The 24,352-nt window shown below is 32.5% G+C and overlaps 1 protein-coding gene across 1 annotated transcript in view; it reads left to right on the forward strand.

Moving 5' to 3' along the window:
* Dync2h1 (dynein cytoplasmic 2 heavy chain 1) overlaps positions 1–24,352 on the forward strand; it is a 374,205-nt gene that overhangs the window by 134,330 nt on the left and 215,523 nt on the right. Inside the window, 5 exon segments of the mRNA XM_047518130.1 lie at positions 614–755; positions 1,450–1,559; positions 6,360–6,380; positions 7,778–7,876; positions 11,355–11,478. Of these exon segments, the coding sequence (XP_047374086.1) occupies positions 614–755; positions 1,450–1,559; positions 6,360–6,380; positions 7,778–7,876; positions 11,355–11,478 (496 nt within the window).

Below are 24,352 nucleotides of genomic sequence, written 5' to 3' on the forward strand. Positions count from 1 at the left end.
CAATCTTTTTCTTTTCTCATCTGGATTTTCCTAACTTGTCTCTCTTTTATCTGACCCTTTAATTAGTCCATCCTTTGCTGAAATATATTTTTAAAACTCATCTGATTACATTATTTGCTGCCTGCTTGAACAGTGTTAAAACAGAAAATACTTTGCATTGTATGGAAAACCTTTCACAATTGGCCTCTAACCAGCTCTCCCTCTCTCTTTCTGCTCTGTGTTATGTTTCATGTGCATTAAAGCTTACAATAATGAGTCTCATTGCATTATCTTTGTCATTTACCCTTGTTCATCACCGTGTTTTAATCTTGTTTTATAATGTGATACGTATTCAACTGTGGTAAGAATGAAAGCTTATTATTCATTATAATAATTCGTAACTTTCAATTTCAAACTGTATTTCTACAAATACATTAGGATTTCATTTTTAAAAACTAATGACAAATTCTGTGATCTTGTTGATATTTTAAAAATTTGACTGGCATATTCAAATAGATAAGGGACTATTAATTAAACCAATATCTGATTTTTTCCATAAACAAAATTCCATGATGCTGTAATTTTCTTCCATGTTAGGACATATTCATATACATCTCTTTCTCTCTTTTTCCAGGTTGCAGAGATAACAGAGGAATTAGCTACTCTTCCTAAAAGAGCTCAACTATCTGCTGCATTTATTACTTATCTTTCTGCTGCTCCTGAGTGTCTGAGAAAAACCTGTTTGGAAGAATGGACCAAGTCAGCTGGTCTTGAAAGTTTGTACTTATTTACTGGTGATTTTGAAATTTTAGTATTAGAAAAATGCACATTTGACCTTTGTTAGTTTACTTTTCAATTTTATTATTTATTTATTTATACTGGGGATTGAACCCAAGGGGCTTAACCACTGAGCTATATTCCCTGTCCTTTTTATTTTTCATTTTGAGACAGTGTCTCCCTAAGTTGCTGAAGCTGGCCTCTAATTTGAGATCCTCTTGCTTCAGCCTCTCAAGTTGCTGGTATTACATATGTTTGCCACTGAGCCTAGTCATTTTACTTTTCTTCAGTGGTTAAAATTTTCTGTAAGTTACAAGGATACTAGACTGTAGATTTGCCAAATTTCACAAATGTTTTGGGGATCCTTTTGTTATCGAGTTTTCTATTCCTAAATCACTAGAAGTAACAGACCACTAAATTATTTTTGATATTGCATGAATGCAGCTAAACATATTTTATTTTCACAATGATTTTATATAATAAGATGAGATGTAGGAACTCTAATATTTCTTGGTTTTTTTTTTTTTTAACTTTTTTTAACTCAGATTTGGGGGCTAAATGTAGATGAATGAGTTTCAAATGAAAGATCTTCATAGGACTTTTGCTTCATATTTTAAAAGTAGTTTTATTTTCTTAACTTTATCAAGTATGAGATTATTGTAGTGAAGTATTCTTGGTATCTTTAATTTTCAGAATTTGATCTAAGGAGATTTCTTTGTACTGAAAGTGAGCAATTAATTTGGAAAAGTGAAGGCCTACCATCTGATGACCTTTCCATAGAAAATGCTCTTGTTATATTACAGGTAATTAATTTATTTTAATTTTCTCAGAAATGTTTTCTTTTGAGGTTTGCTGCAGGAATTCTTTACATTCTTATGTTTTTGCAGTTACTCTTGTGTTATTCGTGTAAAAGTGAAAATATTTTGCTAATGTAAATCATTTGGTCAGTTAGTGAATGTATACTTCTTAATATAATCTTTTTTTACCTTAATATAAAAGTATAAAGTGGCATTTAAAAAAATTTTTTTAGATGTTGATAGACCTTTATTTATTTATTTATATGTGGTGCTGAGAATTGAACCCAGTGCCCAAAACATGCTAGGCAAGTGCTCTACCACTGACCCACAACCCCAGCCCTAAAGTGGCATTCTTCTTATGGCAAAATATTGTAAATAGAACTTCCTACTAGTCATAGAAATGTTATAGTGATAACTGGTTTATTTGGTTATTTACTTACTTATTTAGAATATATGACTTTATACATTTTACATTTTATTTTATGTTGCAAAATAAAATTATGCAAAGTGAATTTAAATTTTTGAATTTAGGTTGGAGATGGCCATATGTATATGTTGGAAAATTGTTCTTTGTCAATGTTTTCTTAAAGTTGAAAATATTACAACCTTTTTTGTTGGTGAGTGTGACAACTAAATTCAGTGGCTTCTACACACACAAAAAAATCATTACTTTGAACAGTTTTATTTTAATCATTAACTTGATTTCCTTTCTGATATGAAAGTTGGAAGATAATTTTTCCTCCTTGATAATATGAATTTTTTTCTATTCTTTCTCTCTCAGTAGCCTGTATTTTGTGTTACTAGTATTGTATTTCCTCTCTGTAACCCTCCTGCCTAGATACCATTTCTTTATTCTGTAATTTCATAGTCTCAGAGAAGGTATGAGCATTGAATACTTCTCCTTTTTAGGTAGCATAAACTTTTATAAGACTCATATTTTGGTCCTTGTTTACTCCTGGATACTTTGTTTTATTAAGCCTGTTAATCATCTGATTATAGTTTGGTTCATTGCATTGGTTTCCGACCAGAAGAAAAGTTGCTGACCTCAAATTGAGTACTTTTTCCTTATTTTAATTTGATTTTGCTAGGTTTTTGATTTATTTTTTTTAAAATAGTTTTCATCATTGCTTTTCCATTGGAACCACAAATCTGGAACTCTAAATGTGTTCATAAATAAGTTCATTGCATCATAGCAAGTTGTATGCTTTTTATCAGATTTGTTATTGCTTCCTCAAGGTTTTGTAATACTCTTGTTTCAGTAATCCAAGAATGTAATTGTAGATTTTTGAAAAAGTACTAGTTTAAGATTTCTATTTTTATTCCAGAAGCAAACATAGTCATTTTTATTTTTTACTGATAGCAATTGAAAATACTTAATTTTGTGTTCTGAGTTGTCTTTCATAAAGAATATGGGCAGATTGCCTTTGAATTTAATTTTAATAAGAAACATTTATTTTGTATTTAATATTGCTGAATTCCTTTTAGTTATTTATGTGCAATTATTTAGCAAAATAAAAATTACTTGTAAAAATTTTGGGTATGGAAATCTGTGAACTTGTTGAATGAATTTGCCATTATTGTCAACATTCTATCTCAATTTTCTTGTGTGTGATGCCGGGGATTTGAACCCAGTGCCTTGTGCTTGTGAGGCAAGCACTCTACCAGCTGAGCTATATCCCCAACCCTCTATCTCAATTTTAAGGTAGGCTAGATTTAAAATAAGTCATTACAGTTAAGGGTGTGATTGGATAGTACATGTTTATAACATCTAATCATTAAAATACTATGAATGTATATGAAATTAAGTCTCTAAATATATACTACTTGTACACCTGTGACAACTTCTCTGAGGAAAGATGATTAGGTGTGATAAAGAAGATGTACTTTTGATTCTGAGATTTATAAAATTTCCTCAAGTGTACAACTTTTCTGAGATTTTCCATTTCAGTGGAGGCTATTCAGATTCAAGTCTTGTAGCTACTCAGAAATTTTTTAGATACTAGGAAAAACCTTTTGTATCCAAAATTATTTCTTTTTTGGTCTTAACATATATGCTTGAAATTCTCATATTTAGGTTGCACTAACTGTTGAAGCGTATGTATTCTCTGAGACAGGAAATAGTCAAAATTTTTTCCTTGACCTTGTAACAAGAATTAGGTTTATGGTAGAAGAAAACTTATATAACCTATGTCTTTGAGGAACAGAGAAAAATTTGGCTAATGTGCATCCATTGTGGATTGCTTGAGCTGTGGTGTAAATTAATAGTTTTCTTTTAAAGTATCTTGATATGGGTGATAAATTATATGCTCTTTTTAATATTGGGCAACTCCATGAATAATGGAGAATATAAGGCTGTTAGAAACTATGTGGAAGGTATCAGTGAAAAGTATTCTAAAAGAAGATGGAAAAGATGATAAATATAAATATCAGATTTTATATAATTTTCTATTGTGAAGACATCTATTGGACATTTATATTTATTGTTTATGGATAGTTCAGTGTCTAATTGGTTTTCTTTAAACAACGTAAAGTTTCTGAGATTTTTCTTTCCTTTCTACCATTTGGTGTATGTCAAGGAAATGCTAACTAATTTGACACTTGTCTAAGAGCAAAGAATTATAAAGATAAATCATAAAGGGGAAATTCTTCATTTCCCCAATAAATCATCATCATTATCATCATCATCAACAACAATATTTAGGTAGTAATTACTATGTTGTGCATATATTATTGTTTAAGAATTTACGTAGGTAAAGCAAATACTCATATATTATTCTCACATCAAATCAAATCTAGTAGGTGCATACATATGTAACCCTTTTTATAAATAAGGAAGTTGAGGCACAGAAGAGTGAATTGCTTGTCCATTGCTGTCATGTAGTTGACCTAGGATTCAAACACAAGTTATCAAGCGCCAGTTTCTACTCTAACTGCCTCTTATCGGACTGAATGTGTGTGTGTGCACCCTTAACTTAATTATTTTGTATTATTCTTCATAATGTAACACTCTCCTTAGCTAATAAAGAGATAGGCTTTAATTTTATTTGTAAAGTATTTTTGCTTTTCTCCCATTTCAGATATTAAGAATAAAAATAAAATTATGAAATGTCCTTAACATTTTAAGATACATCACTTTCAAAAATATTTCCTGCCCAATATTACTCCTCACTCAAGGAAGGAAGAATTAAAATAGATATTATTTATTTCTGTCTTGAATCTCTCTTCTGAGTTCCTTAGAGTAGTTCCAACTACTCTAAGATATTTTTGTCTAGGTAGCTCAATCTTTATCTGCCTTTAACTGAATTTGCCATTTTTTTTTTTAAACGAAGAATCTTTCCATTACAGCACATTTAAGTGAAAAAGAAAAAAAAAAAACTGCTTATGCTTTTAAAGAATTGAGATATCCAGATGTTTGGGGCTAGCTTCAGAATTCAAAAATGATATTAACAGGAAATTTTCTTTTCATTTTGACAGATGGATTTATTCTCAGATAGGTTCTCTCTCCCTTTCATTAACAATGGTTTTTGGTGTCTCCATGTTTTCCATTATCAGAGTTTATGTTTCCAGATTAAGGATGTGTTATACCCTCCTTCCACCTCTACCCCCAGCATGTATGTCAGTCTTACAAAAGGATTCTGATTGTTTAGGATGGTACTCCTGCTCATTGAACGGGTGCAGGGCTAGGTGATTGATAATCCCTTGAGAAATTGTTAAGTGGGGCATGCAGAACAGCAGATATAGCTCTTTTCTACCAAACTTTTTTGCTCTTAATTCTTTATCACAGGTTTCTCTTTTATTTCCTATCATTGACTATATTGCAATCTTGTCCCAGTAGTGCAAACTACAAGCTAGGAGTCATTCCCTCTGTCTCTTTCTTTCAGTTTTGTCAAATGTATTTCTCAGATATCTCAAGAATGCATCCTGTTTTAACTACATCCACTGCCAGTGGCTTCATTTATACCTTCATCAGTTTGTATCTGGATAAATACATTATTATGCCAGCTGATTCCTTATTCCTCAGTATCACTTTTTTACAGTTGTCGAAGTGATCCTTTAAAAACATAAATCAGATGATAATATTGCTTCAAATTAATATAGTTCATTGACTTCTCATTGCCTGCAGTATGTAATTTTCACCATCTTTATACATGGTATAAAAAAATCTTCATGATCTCAGAGACACCAGTTTACTTCTGCCTTTTTATGTATCATCTTTGCCCACTGTCCTTAAGCTATGTCAAATTACTGGAAAATTTCTAAAACTCCAAACTTTGTTATTCTTCTTTTCATCAGGGTATTGTTTTTATCCAAAAAATTTTTTTCCTACTTATTTGCCTAAGCTAATCTTTCTTGGCTTGGATTGATTTGAATTATATCCTAGTGGCCTACCCTTTCTCCATCTGTCATCCTTCTGTAGCATTTCCTAAACTTTTTAATGATGGGATTTGCTTCTTTGTTGGATGTCAAGTCATTGAGGTTTAGGGAATATATCTTATCAATTTCTGTATCCTTTGTACTCTGTACTATAGATTCTATCTAAGTATGTTAGATGAATGAATGAATGAAAGCTCAACATTTTTTTTATTCATTTGTTGTTAATTGTAAAATTTAACTACATTTAATCATGTGACACAGATAAAATGCACTTTAGAAATTTTCTCTAAATCTCTGTAAAAGTATAAATGAGATGAACAAAAACTTTTAAGTACCATTTAAATTTGTTAAGCATGTTTTCTTTGATAAAAACAGATTTTGAAGCATTACTATTTTCTTTTCTTTTTTCTTTTTTTCTTTCGCCTGCATCAGATCATTGGTTTGAAATCATGGGTAAGAACTCATTTCAATTTTAAAATCATTACTTTCAGAGTTAAGCAAAATCTAATAGAATTGTGAAATGCTAACCACCTAATTACTAACCACATTCTTTTTCCTAGGAACAGTATATTTATTTATATAATGGAACAGTAAGTGAAACCTATAGAAATAGTTGCTGGATAATGATCATACAGTGATGTAACATGGCAAGGTGGGGGAGTATTCTACTCTGGCTACAAACAAAAACAAGTCCTTTGTGGAGAATTTTAAAACTATAATACAGCTGTTTTGAAGCCAGGCATGTCTTTATCATGACTATGTGCTAGAAATTCTAAATGGTGTTGGTGATAAGAAACTGTTAGTCTACAGGGCAGATTATTCCTACCATTCCCCTCCTTCTTTTTTTTTTTTTTTTTTTTTTTTTGCAGTACTGGGGATCAAACTCAGGGCCTTGTTCTTGCAAGGCAAGCACTCTACCAGCTGAGCTATCTCCCCAGCCCCTCTCCTTCTTGATATGCCACTGAAATAACATTAAGTGTTTTTATTAGGTTGATACACCCCAATCCTAAGTTTTTTTCTACTCTTTCACATGTGTTCTCTTATTACTATAATGCACAATCACATTTTTCAAGTAAGTGAAAATTTAAGAAAAATTTTGTCATTTAAATCTGAATTAGTAGGTAGTGGTGATTATTAGATGACTTCTAATGTTATTACATATGTGATATATATTTTATATATATAATCGGTTTCCATTAATCTCTAAGAGCCATTGTGTGTAAGACATCTCCACTGGTTTCTAAACTACTATTTCCTTTAGAGATTAACTAGTGCAGGACATTCTATAATGAATTTAGTTTCTAGTTCATTAGATTTAAATATAAAACCTCTCTAATTTTCTAAGATAAGCCTTTATAATAGGTATGTACTGCTATAGAAGAATCAGTGTTTTAAAATATAAATAATTGTGTTAATAATTATTTCAGCAGTATTTTTATGATTAACTCTTGAGTCTTTTATAAGGCCTTTATGGTTTATTCAACCAGAGGATGTATACAGTTAGGGAATAACTTGAATGTGTATTTTAAAAACCAGAACAAATAATGTAAATAGTATCAGCATGGAATAAAACTCTTGCTTAGCATATTGTCATGAGTTACTGTGTAATAAATAGGACAATGCACAGTTTAATTACTTAATATTATTTCTAAGTCATTGAAAATTTATTTCAGGTGCTGATATATACTGTATGTGTTTTTCTTCCTTTTGGTTATATATTTATGTCCTCCAAAGCCAAGGAGAAAAACTCATTTAGAAATTGTTTCATAATTTTTAGGCATTTATTTCCATTAATTAAAAACATAATCATTTAAATAACATTCTTCTTTTTCTACTTTTTTTCAATCTAGAGTCGAGTTTGTCCATTTCTTATAGATCCTTCATCCCAAGCTACAGAATGGTTAAAAACACATTTGAAGGATTCACGTTTGGAGGTTATTAATCAACAGGTATGTATTATTTATTATTCAGATTCCAACTAAGAATAGCATCTTATAGTGAAAATAACTCTGGGTGTATAATTAGAAAACATAGGTCTGAGACTGAGCCCTATAATTTACCTGGTGTTGTATTTGGGGAAAGAAATATAACTCTCTTAGCTTCAGTTTTGTAATTTGTACAAAAGCGATAGAATATTTATTTGGTGCTAGGTATTGATCTAAGTCCTGGGAATTAAATAATGAGTAAAGTAGTCACATTTACTTTTCTTATGAGGACGATGCTGTATTAGGTTAGAGAAACAAATAAATATTTACACTATTATGATTAATGGCACAAATATAATTAATTTAGCTTGGAGAATCAGAAAATTCTCCTGGTCTTTTAGCACATTTACAGTTTCTCTGAATGCTTCTCATAATTTCCTATTTCTGTAACATACCAATAAACATATTTAATGTGTCCCAGTATTTGACATTTTGGTTAGTAAAATGTAATCATAGTCTTTTGTTTTATGTAATGACTTCTCACTGTCATATTTATCTTGATGAGGAAATTTTTTTGGTCGTTTTTAAATTTTGTTTTTGGAAGCCTTAGTGTATGATTACTTTTATAGATAGTCTTTTGTATTTGAAAAGTTATTTCTAAAACTTACCTTACTTTTATAAGTGGGGGTTTCAATCTCATTTGTTTATAGTGAGAATAATTGAAAATTAGATAATATACAAAATATAATTATGTATTCCTTAATTATGGGGAATATTTTCTGAGAAATGTGTTGGACAGTTTTGCTTTTGTTTTAATATGGTTGAGTGTGCTTTTATAAAGCAGGTGGTATGGCCTACTATACACATAGGCTATACAATGTAACCTATTGCTTCTGTGCTACAAACAGGTACAACATGTTACTGTACTAAATATTGTAGGTAGTTGTTAACATAATGGTAAACACATCTAAACATAGAAAAGGTATGTAGAAATGTGGTATAAAATATTAGAAAAGACTGTATCTCCATAGAGGTAGGTACTTAATATGAATGGAGCCAGCAAGACTGGAAGTCGCTCTAGCTGAGTCAGTGAGTAAGAGTTGAGTGAATGTGAAGCTCAGTACATTACTGTATACAACTGGAGAATTTATTAACACTGTATATATACCGAATTCATAAAAATTTTCTTTTTTCACTAAGTTAACCTTAGTTTACTCTAATTTTTTGCCTTATAAACTTAACTTAAAACATACATATAACTATACAGATTTTTTTCTATATATCTTTATTCTGTAAGCATCTACCTATTTTTCAATTAAAATTTTTTTAAGTTGAACTTTTTAAAAAATTGGTTCTTTTTAGTTACACATAACACTAGAATTCATTTTGACATAATTATACAAGCATGGGATATATCTTATTCTATTTCAGACCCCAGTACTTCTCCTCCTTCTATTCCCCTCTTTCTGCTTCTTTCCATCTATTGATCTTCTTGCCATTTATCCATAGTTATTATTTATTTAAATTAATTTCTCGTGGATATACATGGTGGTGAGATTCACTGTGGTATATTCATATATGTGCATAGGAAAGTTATGTCAGATTCATTTCACTGACTTTCCCTTTTTTAGTCCTTCCTACCTCCCTTTGTTCCCCTTTTTCTAATTCGTTGAACTTCTGTTGCCCCTGCTCCAACACACTTATTGTGGATTAGCTTTCACATATCAGAGAAAACATTTAATCTTTGACTTTTTGACTTTTTTATATCACTTTTATATCATGATACTCTCCGGATCCATCCACTTTCTGGCAAATGTTATAAATTCATTTTTCTTCATGGCAGAGTAATATTCTATGTGTATATATACCACAATTTCTTTATCCATTCATCTGTTGAAGGGCACCTAGTTTGGCTCTATAGCTTAGCTATTGTGAGTTGTGCTACTATAAACATTGATGTGGCTACATCACTGTAGTATGCTTATTTAAATCCTTTGGTTGTATACCGAGGAGTGGGATTACTGGGTCAAATGGTGGTTCCATTCCTGCTTTTTAGAGGAATTTCCATACTGCTTTCTAGAATTGCACCGGTTTGCAGTTCCACTAGCAGTGTATGTATGAGTATACCTTTTTCCCCCACACCCTTTCCAACATTTATTGTTCCTTGTATTATGGATAATTGTCATTCTGACTGGAATGAGATGAAATCTCAGTGTAGTTTTAATTTGCATTTCTCTAATTGCTAGATATGTTGAACATATTTTTCATATATTTGTTGACCATTCATTAACTTTTTTTGTTAAAAGCCAAGACACAAACATATGTACTATTCCAGGCCTTCATAGTGTCAGGATCATCAGTACATTACCTTCTTTTGGAATAACTCCTGAAGGACCTGCCTGTGACTGTTTTATAAATTGACTTAAAAAAATTCCTAAAAGGAATATACTCTAAAGTATATTCTATGTACTCCAAAATATACTCCAAAGTATAAAAGTATAAAGTGTATATATATATATATATATATATGTAAAACAGTTGTTTCTTATTATTATTTAGTATAATATAGTATACATAATTGTATTGGCTGTACTTCTATAATATTCCTGACAGCTCAGCATTGTGCTATGATGTGACAACTGCAAATTTTTGCTCCATTATAATCTTATGGGACCACTGTTGTATATGTGGTCCTTTGCTGACTGAAATGTTATGTGGTGTACATGATTATACTTTTGCAGTATAAGATCTTAATAATTATCCCAAATATTATGTTTTATTTTTCATCTTAGATGGAGGCATGGAATAATATGTTAGGCTACTTCTTTGCTAGCCAGAATCCCTCAAAATTCTTCAGTGGTTAATGGAGTCTTGTCTAAGATTCTTAATTATTAAACCTGTCATACCAAGAAATGTTTACTAGAATTCATCATTTTCCTTTTTTAACCTCCCCATTGAATAGTTGATTTGGAATATAGACAAAGTACTTCTTATTAATACCTGGTAATTTATTGCAGATAGAATTTGAAATTTATTTTTGTTAAAACTTGTAATTATAGTAGAAAAATTTAAAGAGACATTTGTATTGTGGGGTAAAGAGATGATATTCAGGGGGTATAGTGTTCCAGATGTGGAAGATGGAAAAGTTCTAGAGATCTGCTACCCACATTGTTATAATTAACAACACTGTAGTGCATACTTAAAATTGTTGAAGAGGTTAGATTTTATGTGCTTTTTCCCACAATAAAAAATGGTAAAAAAAAATCTTATTTTTCTTATATTTCTATTTAAATGTTGACAATTTTAAGATAATTTATTAAACTAAAATAATTCATGTACTTTTAACTACAAAAATAATTATGAATAATTTGAATTATTAACATTAAAATTACATTTAAAATATTTATATTTTTTTGTACTACCTTCATTTATCATCTATAAGGACCTTTGTAAATACTGAGATAATAAAGGAATTAATATGTATTCTTTTTTATTCTCACAGGATAGTAACTTTATCACAGCTCTTGAGTTGTCTGTACGTTTTGGGAAAACCCTTATTATACAAGAAATGGATGGTGTAGAACCTGTTCTTTATCCATTGTTGAGACGAGATCTGGTTGCTCAAGGTAAATATTTGCGTTTCCAGGGAGTGCATATTTTTAAGATTTCTCCAAGTTATTAGACCTGGTACAAGCTTGCAAGAGCCCTTATCCTGTGAAGTCACATAGACATGTTTAATTCTTTCAGTAATAGAATATTGGGACTAATAGAGCAAAGCAGAGAAATAGCAAAGCATGCACTGTTTTTTTTTTTTTTTTTTAATTTATTTTGATTCATTGTACACAAATGGGGTACAACTGTTGTTTCTCTGGTTGTACACAAAGTAGGGTTGCACCAGTGTGTAATCATACATGTTCATAGGGTAATGGTGTTTGTCTCATTCTGTTACATTTCTTTTCTCCCACCCCCTCCCACCCCTATGCACTGTTTTTGATCATCTTTTATGCCTGCAACAAGTTATGACAACACATGTGAAATGTTGTCTACCAGGCAGGCTCATTACAAACTCAGTAGTGTTGATTGGGGATTGATTTTGTAAGCGAACTATCCCTTGCTCATAGCAAAACTCCCCAAAGGAAAGTAGGTATTCAGCATAAGCCCCATAGTTTACATAAAGAGTTAAGACACAGTTAACCACTTTTATTAGTTCTGAGAATTAACAAATCCCCAAATCCAAGTTCTCAGACACTAGTCATGAACCAATTTTTAAAGCAGACCACTCTAAGGCTAGCAGTCTCAGGATTGGTATATTACCTCTTTTCTTCATAGTGTTGCACTCCAAATATTAGAAGGTGATACCCTGAAACTTTTAAGAGTGTGTTCCTGCAAAAGGGATACACACACATAAGGTACAATGTACATATACATGCATGCATGCACATATTTACACTACACACTTTGCTAACAGAATTAAAATAGAAAATGGAATTATTGGGACACAGCAGAAAAATAGCAAAACATGCACTCTTCTGTTATCCCACAAATAGTATGCTTGGCATGGCAGTGGTTAATATGTTCTGTAAGGAAATCTAGGGGACATTTTACCTTTTGATATTCTTTTTAATATATTTTTATGTATTATTATGTACATTTTATGGGAATAAAGGGCAGGGACTACTTGGTCTACTATGTAACAACAGAAGCTTTCTAATGAGACCATGACCTTGCTAGAACAGAAGTTTTCTAATGAGAACATGACCTTGCCTCTAAGAGCTATCTCTGGTCTCTGTTCTTTTGTTGGAGCAAACTCAGATCTGTTGATCCTGCTTCTTGCTGTGGCATTATAACTGGGGTGAAAATAGACTATAAAGCTATCTGGATTTAATACTTTTTTTTCTATATCCTGGTCCTGAAGGGTGTATGAAATATAAATCTCTAAGAATCTTGATTCATGTTAGTTTTTAGCAGTCTATCTTGAGTTATCTGAGAGTGGAATATTGACAAGGTTCCCGTAACATTGGATTTAGTAAAGGGTGATATATTCCATATTTTGAATGTCATAACTCACATTATGAACCACTTTTTAGACAGTTGTATAAGGATGTTTGTTCATGTCAGAATTAAAAAAAAGAGAGTTAGTCATTGCCCCTACATACTTTTTTCTATCTTGTTCTCATGGTTGGGTGAATTCATATCATAGTATTCTGTTAATCCCATTTGGGTATACTCTAGATCATCTTTTTTCAGAGTGATGAGTTCCTCAGGAATTACCATTTTGTCATCATACATTATCTATTGGGACAGAGGATGATGATCCTAAAACCACATAAAACAGTTTATTTCCAAATTTATTTATATCTTTGTGTTCTTAATCTAAGCAGGACAAACTGCTTTTCTACCTTTTAAGGTTAAAGAAGACACAAATAAATAGGGATGGAACACATTCCTCTTCCATAAATTTAAAAAACTCCACCAGAAAATTTCTAGATCTAATAAATGAATTCAGCAAAATAGCATTATATACAATCAACACCCATAAATCTAATGCATTTCTATTCATAAATGATGAACCCTCTGTAAGAGAAATTAGGAAAACTACTTCATTCAAAATAGCCTAAAAAAATAAAATAAAATACGTGGGGATTAATCTAACAAAAAAGGTGAAAGACCTCTACAATGAAAACTGCAGAACACTTAAAGAAGAAATTACAGAAAACCTTAGAAGATGGAAAGATCTCCCGTTCGTGGATAGGCAGAATTAATATTATCAAAATGGCCGTACTTCCAAAGGCACTATACAGATTTAACGCAATTCCAATTAAAATCACAATGGCATTCCTCATAGAAATAGAGAAAACAATCATGAAATTCATCTGGAAGAACAAAAGACCCAGAGTAGACACAGAAATCCTGGACAGGAAGAGTGATGCAGGAGGTATCACAATACCAGACTTAAACTGTACTACAGAGCAATAGTAACAAAAATGGCATGGTATTGGCACCAAAATAGACAGGTAGACTGATGGTACAGAACAGAAGACACAGAGACAAACCCACATAAGTATAGTTATCTCATACTATACAATGGTGCCAAAAACATACAATGTAGAAAAGATAGCCTCTTCAACAAATGGTGCTGGCAAACTGGAAATTCATATGCAGTAAAATGAAATTAAACCCCTATCTCTTACCCTGCACAAAACTCAATTCAAAATGGATCAAGGATCTAGGAATTAGACCTGAGACCCTGCACCAAATAGAAGAGAAAGTAGGCCTGAATCTTCATTATGTCGACTTAGGACCAGACTTCCTTAAGACCCCCAGAGCACAAGAAATAAAAGCAAGAATCAATAAATGGGATGGTTTCAAACTGAAAAGTTTTTTCTTATCAAAGGAAACAACCAATAATGTGAAAAGAGAACCTACAGAATGGGAGAATATCTTTACTACACACACTTCAGATAGAGCACTAATCTCCAGAATCTATAAAGAACTCAAAAAAACTTTATACCAAGAATACAAATAACCCAATCAATTAAATGGGCTAAGGAACTGGGCAGATACTTCACAGAAGAAGATATACAGGTGATCAACAAATATATGAAAAAGTGCTCATCATCTCTAGTAATTAGAGAAATGCAAATTAAAACCACCCTAAGATTTCATCTAACTCCAACTAGAATAGCTATAATCAAGAACACAAGCAATAATAAGTGTTGGTGTGGATGTGGGGAAAAAGGTACACTCATACATTGCTGGTGGAGTTGCAAATTGGTGCAGCCACTCTGGAAAGCAGTTTGGAGATTCCTCAGAAACTTGGAATTAACCCACCATTTGACACAGCTATCCCATTCCTTGGTTTATACCCAAAGGACTTAAAATCAGCATACTATAGTTATGCAGCCACATGAATGTTCATAGCAGCTCGATTCACAATAGCTAGATTGTGGAACCAACCTAGATGCCCTTCAACAGATGAATGGATAAAGAAACTGTGGATATATACCCAATGGAATATTACTCAGCCATAAAGAAAAAAAAATAAAATTATGGCATTTACTGGTAAGTGGATGGATTTGGAGAATATCATGCTAAGTGAAATAAGTAACTTCCAAAAATCCAAATGCCAAATGTTTTCTTTGATATATGGATGATGATACATAATGAGGTAGGGTGGCGGAAGAGCAAGAGAAGAATAGAGGAACTTTGGATTGTGTAGAGGAAAATGGGGCAGGAGGAAGTGGGGGAAGGAAAGATAGTGGACTGAGACAGTCATTATTACCCTATGTACATGTATGATTACATGAATAGTGTGAATCTGCATTGTGGACAACCATAGAAATGAAAATGTTGTAGCCCATTTGTGTACAATGAATCAAAATGCAGTCTGTAAAAATAAAAATAAAAATAATTTAAAAAACATCCTCCAGGGACTTAGATACTAGAACAGAGACCCTGCACCAAATAGAAGGAAAAAGTAGGCCCAAGCTCCACCATGTCAGTTTAGGAACTGATTTCCTTAACAAGACTCCTAAAGTGCAAGAAGTAAAATCAAGAATCAATAAAGGAAACAATCTCTTCACAACAAAGGAAACAATCAGTAACATGAAGAGAGAGTCTACAGAATGGGAGAAAATCTTTACCGCATGCACTTTAGATAGAGCACTAATGTCCAGGATATACATAGAACTCAAAAAACTCAACACCCAAAACACAAATAACCCGATCAACAAACAGGTTAAGGAACTGAGAAGACACTTCACAGAAGGAGGAATACAAATGGTCAAAAAATATATGAAAAAATGTTCAACATCTCTAACAATTAGAGAAATGCAAATTAAAACTGCATTGAGATTTTATCGCATTCCAGTCAGAATGGCAATTATCAAGAATATAAGCAACAATAAATACTGGCAAGGATGTGGGGAAAAAAGGATGTTCATACGTTGCTGGTAGGACTGCAAATATGTGCAGCCATTCTGCAAAGCATTATTCCTTATGAAACTTGGAATGGATCCCAGTTATCCCACTCCTCAGCATATACCCAAAGGACTCAAAATCAGCATACCAAAGTGACCCACCCACATCAATGTTTATAGCAGCTCAACTGACAGTAGCTAAACTACAGAACTGACCTAGGTGCCCTTCAACAGATGAATGGATAAAGAAATTGTGGTATATATACACAAAGGAATATTACTCAGCCATTAAAAATAATGAAATAATGGCATTTGCTGGTATATGGATGGAACTGGAGAATATCAGTTAAACTAAGTGAAATAAGCCATTCCCAAAGAACCAGAGGCAAAATGTTTTCTGATATGTGAATCCTAATTCACAAAAAAGTTGCGTGTGGGGGTAGGTACTAGGGAAGAATAGAGGTACTTTGGATTAGATAGAGGGGAGTGAAGGGAAGGGAGGGAGTATAGGGGTAGGAATGGTAGTAGAATTAATCAAACATAATCCTATGTTGCATATATTATTACATGACTGTTGTAACTCTACATCATGTACAACCATCATCTATCCATTTATGTATGATGTGTCAAGATGCATTCTACTGTCATGTATAACTAATAAGAAAAAAAAATCCTGTCAACTATATTTTGATGAAAAGAACAGCAAGGTATAATTTCTCTTTAATTTTTTTTTTTATTAACTTCCTCTTTCCTGTGTGGTTAGGAGCTCAGCTATAGGAGTATGTAGATTCGACAGTTTTAGTTTGTAAGTAGTTGAAGAACATTGGACAAGCTAGCTATCTAGAAGTTAGTGAGGGAGATGTTGTTGTGGGTGGCAAATAATTTAAGTTTAATAATAAATATCAAAAGTTTTTAAATTAATCATTCCTTTTCTTTATGGCTGTTTCATTTCCATGCTGGGTTAGAGTATGGAACCAGGAATAATAGTAAATATGATAACTGAACATTCTTGGTTAACTCTTGTGTTCCCAGTTAGTTTTTTAAAGGTATGGTTGCTTTAGATAGGCATGTATATATGCAACATAATGTTTATATTGGTGATTAGATGTTGTCTGTGTTTCCAGTGGGTGGTTCCCATATGGATATGACTTTGGTAGTCCAATTGGGTCTGGGTGACCCAAAGGTCTAAAAATTGCTGGATCAGTGTTTTTTTTTTTTTTTTTTTTTTAGGACCAATTTATCCTTTTGAGGACATTTGGCAATGTCTAGAGACATTTTTGATTGTCACAATTGGGGTGGGGTGAATCTATGTTGAGGACATCTTAAAATGCATAGGAAAGCTCCTACAATAATTAATGTATCCAGCACAAATTGTTTATAGTGCTGAGGTTGAAAAACCCTAAGCTAGTTTAATAGTTCTGACCTAGGAGTCTCTGTACAGGCATATTTCTGTTGGTCTTATAGTGGATATTTTATCACTAATAGTTCTACTTGAAGTCAGTCAATTGAAAACAATATCCAGTGTTATAGTCTGTCAGAAATTTTACCTGTGGTTAATAAATGGCATTGCACTGAATTTGCTAATCTGTGGGATGATTTATTGACATGTGTAATTTGATGCATCTGAAGGATATAGGGACCAATGCCAAGAATTGATCGATAGCTCTTGAACTACCTCCAAAGATTTCTTTAGCAGGAGCTACTATTCACACCTACTCACATTTTCTCAGAGTTTATTTCTGGGTGTGGGATATGCTGCTATTTATAGAGGAGATTCAGATATTGAATCTCTTTCTTTGTCTTTAGAAACTGTAAAGCCAACAGTTTATCCTTAATGAGCTGTGGGATATTCCTTAGGCCATTTCCTTTTGGTCATTTGTGTGGCAGTATTTTTAATTTGTCTTCATTTAAATCTCATTCAACTTGAGTTAATTATGTCTTCATTCAGTATGAATAGTTTTGTCACAGGAGACCATTGCCAAAATGTTAACCATATAATGTAATGGAATTTGGCAGTTCACATGGTATTTGGGTTTATCTAACACAGATGATACATTTTCAGTTTGGACTTGTAATGCTGTACTACATACGATAAATGAACTGAATTTGGTCTTCTTCCTAAAGGAATATAAAAAAGAAATCATTAGTAATTAGTATTCCAGTCTACATACCAAATATCAGTTATGGCAGCAAGTTTTTTATGTTAAGCATTGTGGAAGCAATGGTGACCACTTTTTGGTTTAAATTTCAGTGGTCACAATAAAACTTCAAGCAATATTGGTTTCTAGAATCCAGACAGATAAAATTGTGTTGCTTCACTGCATTTTCCTCTTCCAGCTAATAGACTTGACTCCATATCACTCACCTCCTATGTAAGAATTAAGATATTAAATCATAGTATTGTCCCTTCTTTTTTTATCTCACCCAGGAAAATCACATTTGTCTTGTACTATTTCCAAAACACACAACAGAAGCCCAAATCCTAGTACAACTACTTTCATTACCTTTGTACCTACATAATGCAGTTTCCCATTATGTTCTTTTCTGTCTTTTATTGCAAAGAGCTGGTAAACCTGACCCCTTTAAATACTGGGCTAATTTATTTTGTTGGATTGGTGTGTGTGTGTGTGTGTGTGTATGAGTTTTAGGATTTGTACTTTTTTTCCCACAGGGTCATTGAGGTAAAATTGAAGTACAATAAAATGCACATATTTGAAGTTTTGATCAGTTCTGACATGTTTTGACATGTATGCAACCAGTACAATCAATATAAAAAGCATTTTCATTACTTTTTTTAAAATTTGAAATCATGCAATGTTACCTGTATGATTTATTACATTAGAAGTCAGTCACCTTAAGCAGAACCCCACCCACACAACTACTTCACAATTAAATGGCATACTTATAAATACCTTACAGGTCTAAGAAGAAAGCACAAGAAAAGTAAATAAAAATGCTTTGAATCAAGTGATAATACAAGCTTAAAATATCAGACTCTCTGGGATGAAACATTACTCAGATGAACATTTATAACTTAAAGTACTTGTATCAGAAAGAAGCTAGAATAACAAATTATTTTCAAATTATGTAGTAGGAAGGAAAAAATAAGAGTAGGAGTAGAAATATATGAAACAGAAAAGGAATAATACAGCTAGAGGTTGATAAACCTGTCTAATCAAGAAGACAAGCAAGAACACAAACATTAATATCAATGAGAAGGGACCTATCAAAACAATCCTATGTATGCTAAAAATATATTAAGATAATATTACAATTGTATGCCAAAATATGTGGTCTATATTAGAGAAGGACCTTGTGATGCTGAGAAGATAGTGTTTTCAGTCATTGATGGATGAAATATTCTATATGTGTCTGTTAAGTCTAAATTATCCATTGTATTTTTTAGTTCTATAGCTTCTTAGTTGTTTTTGGAGGATCTATCCAGTGGTGAGAGAGGCATGCTAAAGTTACCCAGTATTGTGTTGTGGTCTATTTGATTCTTGAAATTGAGAAGGGTTTGTTTAATGTACCTACATGCTCCATTGTTGGGGGCATAAATATTTACGATTGTTATGACTTGTTGATGTATAATTCTTTTAAGCAGTATGAAATGTCCTTCTTTGTCCCTTCTAATTAACTTTGGCTTGAAGTCCATTTTACCTGTTATGAGGATAAAAACTCCTGCTTGTTTATGAGATCCATGTGAATGATATGTTTTTTCCCCTATCCTTTTACCTTGACTGTGGATGTGTTTACCTATGAAATCAGTCTCTTGAAGACAACATTTTGGTGGGTCTTGTTTTTTGATCCAATCTGCCAGTCTGTGTCTTTTGATTGATGAGTTTAGGCCTTTTACGTTCAATATTATTTTTGAGAAATGATTTTTTATTCCCTGTCATTTTGATTTATTTCTGGTTTTTACTTTTATTGTTTTTTTCTTTGATTGACTATTCTTGTAGTGTAGTTCCTCCCTTTGCTGGTTTTCACTTCTATTTTTCATTTCTTCTTCATGAAATATTTTATTGAGTATGTTTGTAGTTCAGGATTTCTACTTGTGAATTCTTTTAGCTTTTGTTTATTGTAAAAGGATTTTATTTCATCATCAGTTCCAAAGCTTAATTTTGATGGGTATAATATTCCCGACTGGCATCTCTCTTCTTTCAGAGCTTGGTATACATTATTCCAAGACCTCCTAACTTTGAGGGTCTGTGTTGAGAAATCAGTTCAGGTCTGAGTTGGTTTCCCCTTAAATATTACTGGCCATTTTTCTCTGGCAGCCTTTGAAATTCTATCCTTATTTTGTATGTTAGGCATTTTCATAATAATGTGCTTTTGTGTGGGTCTGTTGTAATTTTATGTATTTGGGGTCCTGTAAGACTCCTGTATCTGATTTTCCATTTCATTCTTCAGGTTTTGGAAAATTTCTAATATTATTTCTTTGAAAAGATTGTGCATTCCTTTCATTTGTATCTCTGCACCTTCATCTATCCCAATAAATCTTAAATTTGGTCTTTTCAGTTTATCTCATGTTTCTTGGATATTCTTTGATTCATGGTCTTTTCTCCATGGTCAACTTTGTTTTAAAGATTCTGTATTTTGTTTTCATTGCCTGAAACTCTGTCTTCCAAGTGTCTGTTGGTGATGCTTTCCATTGAATTCTTTAATTGGTTTATTGATTTCTTCATTTTGAGGATTTCTGCTTGATTTTATTTTTAGAATCTTTCTTTATTGAAGTGATCTTTCACTTCCTGTATTTTCTTACTGATTTCACTTTCTACATCATCACTTATTTGCAGATCAGTTTGCCTATGTACATTCTACATTTCTTCTCTGACATTTCTTCCACCATGGTGTCACTAGATTCTGTTACTGAAGTATTTTGGTTTGTTTGGGGAGATTTTTTCCTTTGCTTTTTCATGTTATTCGTGTGTCTAACCATCTAGCAGTAGGATCTGAGGTAGTAGAATTTCTATCCTGTGAACTTGTGTCCATAAAGGTTTCAAGTATCTTACAGCTTAGGGGGAGACAGATAATAAAAACAACCAGTGCAAACAATATACAACATTAAACCAAGTAGTTCCTACTATGCAGCTATAATTCTAATTGTCACAATAAACAGAAATGACATGATCAGTTATTGCCCATAGTAAAATAGTAATAATTTTGAATGGTCAACTGGGAGAGAACAGAAGTGATGTAGGATGTGATGATTATGAGGGAGGAGAAGATAGAAGTAAAAAATTAAGGGGAGAGTGAAGGAGAGCAATAGAAATTGGCTATTATCAGAAGAAAAGAGAGGGAAACAGATAAGTGAGAAAAATTATATAAAGTAAAAATTAAAAAAAACAAAAAAGAATACAAAACAAAATTGAAATACACTAATTAAATATCCTAATCTTCAAAATATTGATCCATAAAAAATAATTGACTTCAAAAATGCTACAAATGAAAAAAACAAAAACAAATTTGTATATGCAAATGTTCATGAATCATTAAGGTCACAATTAAACAGAGAAAAGAAAAAAAGAAAACAAAAAATTCCAATGGAAAGTTAAAGAATTGTTTCTGCTGGAGTTTAAAAGATTCTCAATTTCCCTTCTCAGCAGTGTTGGGTGGGGTTGCTGGGGTAAGAGAGGTAATATTGTAGGCAGTATTCCTGGAGGAGGTTTGGGCTTACGTGGGCTCCAGGCTCTTTGCCAGATGCCAGTTGGTCTGGAGACTTTAATCTCCAACTCCAGGGCCCAGCAATTGCAAGTTGGCACTGAAATAATGCACACCAGGAATCTCCCCTATCTTCCACTCTTGCTTTGGAGGAGCCAATTCTTAGTCGACTGTGTCTCCTGCATCCCCTTGCTTCCTGATCTTGAGTTCAGTCTCCCAACTCAATCTCTCCCACCCTCACCCTTTTGAGTTCTTGGCCAGGCTTGGCTCTCCCAACTAGCCCTGCAAGCACCTGGGTTGGAAGGGGAGAGGTAGAATCAGGCGGGTTTCCATGACCAGTAGCCCCCTGTGTTAACTCTTTCCATCTTTGATTTTCTTGTGACCACTTAGGTACATACTATGTTATGCAGTGTGGGTTTGCCAGGCCTGTATTTTGGGTCAAACTCAGGTTTGTTGGGAATGGACTTCCTCAGCTTCTGCCCCCTGCACCACAGTTGCAAAGTGGTTCTTTCCTCTGACCTCTCCATGCAGCCTGGAAAGATGGCAGCTTCTTTCCTGCACAAGCATTATGTGTAGCATGTCTTTCAGTTTTTTTTTTTTTTTTAGACATTTAAAAAAATTTTTTTTAGTTGTTGATGGACCTTTATTTTATTCATTTATTTATTTGTGGTGTGACACTCGAACCCAGTGCCTCATGCATGCTAGGCAAGCACTTTACCAGTGAGCCCCAACCCCAGCCCACATCTTTCAGTTTAGTCAGGTAGTATCTTTGATCTCTAAACTCTCCATACCCAGACATGCCTCAGGCATCTTACAAGTGCGGGTTCCTTTAATTCCCCTGTCCCTCCACTTTGGTTGCAGAGGGACTTCTCTTATTGGTGACTCAGGCTGTGGCACTGGGGATCTCTTCCTTATTATATCCAGCCTTCTGAGTCCCTGATCTGCTTTGAATATGCAGTTTTAAATTCCAGTAAAGTTCCTACCCCTTTTTTTTTTGTTTCCCCACCTTGCTGAGAAGCTGCCTGTCTGCTCTTTTGGTTTTACATCATAGAGCAAGCAGAAAAGTGACCTTCTCTTGAAACTCATCTTGAAACTCAAGGCTGTATACTTTTTAAAAGGTATTTTTAATTTACTTCAAATTGTCAACTGTATTGGTATATATTTTTAGATATATTATATTTTTTAAATTTCTAATGTCTTTGTAATGAGGTTTTCTTTTTTCCTGAGGTTGATCTTTTTATTTTCTTTTTCCTTGGTCAGTCTTGTTTAGGGTTTATCAATATTAATAATCTTTCAGAATATTAACTTTTGATTTTGATTTTGTTCATTATATTTTAAAATTGACTTTTCTTTATTATTTCATTCCTATTATTTTTCATGGATTTCATCTTTTTTCTTGGTTCTTGAGATGGAAAATCAAAATAGTGATATTTGATCTTTTCCTAATTTATGTCAATAAATTTTCTATCAGGCCCTTCTTTAGCCTCATATCTCACATTTTGATTTATTTGATACATATATTACTTAACATTATGTTATTTAATTTCCAGGCAGTTGGATATTTTCTACTTACCTTTTTGTGGTCATTGGTATCTACCTTCTCACCATTTTGGTCAGGGAACTTATTCTAAAGTATTTTAACTAGGAGGAATTCTGTTGATGCTTGGTTACTTTTAATAAGCATTCCAGGTATTCTTAAAAATTGTGCAAATTTGACTTCTATTTTGTGTAATTTTTATTACAGTTCAGTTAAATCAAGTTTGTTAAATGTGATATTCAGATCTTTCAAATCATTGCTGTTTTTTATCTTTATTCTGTTTGCTCTATCAAGTCTTGAGATAAATGCCTTAAAGTCTTTATGATTTTTAATTTGTCTGTTTTTCTGCAAGCTTGAAAAACTTTAAATATTTTGAAGCTTTATTGTATATTATGCATATACATGCTTGGAAATGTAATGTCTTCTTATTCATGTATGTTCTTTATCATTAAGATATACCCATCTTTATATCTAGAAACATCTCAAGATTTAGGGTCTGATACTAGACCCTAAATCTTATATCCATTATAAGATTATAATATATATCTTATATCCATTCTTTTACTTTCAAGTTATGTTCATCTTTTCTAAAAAGAAACTTTCTTGTGTATATCTAAGGCATAAAACATTACGTAAGATACATATAGATAATAAAATGGCCATGATAGTGAAGCAAGGTAACATATCCGTCTTCTTAGTTACCCCTTTTTCTGTGTGCTGAGAGTTGCTAAAATTTACTTAGCAAAAATGCTGATACTATATATAATTTTATTTACTCTAGTTCTCATATTTGTATATTGTCTATAGATGTAATTATTCCACATAGATGCTACTTTGCATCCTTTGACCTACATCTTCCCATTTCCTCCCCATCACCTCTTCCTTTGGTATCCACTGTTTTATTCTCTGTCCTTACGTACTGGGAATTTTTCTTTCTTTCTTTTAGATCTCACATGTAAGTGAGATTATGCAATAATTTTCTTTATTTTTGTCTGACTTATTTCACTTACAATAATATCTCCAGGCTTATCTATGTGGTGGCAAATCACAGGATCTCCTTTTTTATGGATGAATAATATTCCATTTTATGTTTATGTACCATTTTTTCTTTACCTGTTTTTCCAATGATGGACACTTCGGAATTTCTGTATCATGGCTATTGTGAATAATACTGCAAATAACATAGGAGTTCAGATATCTTTGTGAGGTGGTAGTTTCATTTCATTTGGGTATCTATTAGAAGAGGGTTTCCTTGTCTTGTAATAGTTATAGTTTTAATATTTTTAGGAATCTCCATGATATTTTTGATAATAGCTGTACCAGTCTTCATTCCTACCAAAAGTTCCCTTTTCTCCATACCTTTACCAACGTTTGTCATCTCTT

This window comes from Sciurus carolinensis, chromosome 11 (genome assembly GCF_902686445.1).
Source record: "Sciurus carolinensis chromosome 11, mSciCar1.2, whole genome shotgun sequence".
NCBI classification, from domain to species: domain Eukaryota; kingdom Metazoa; phylum Chordata; class Mammalia; order Rodentia; family Sciuridae; genus Sciurus; species Sciurus carolinensis.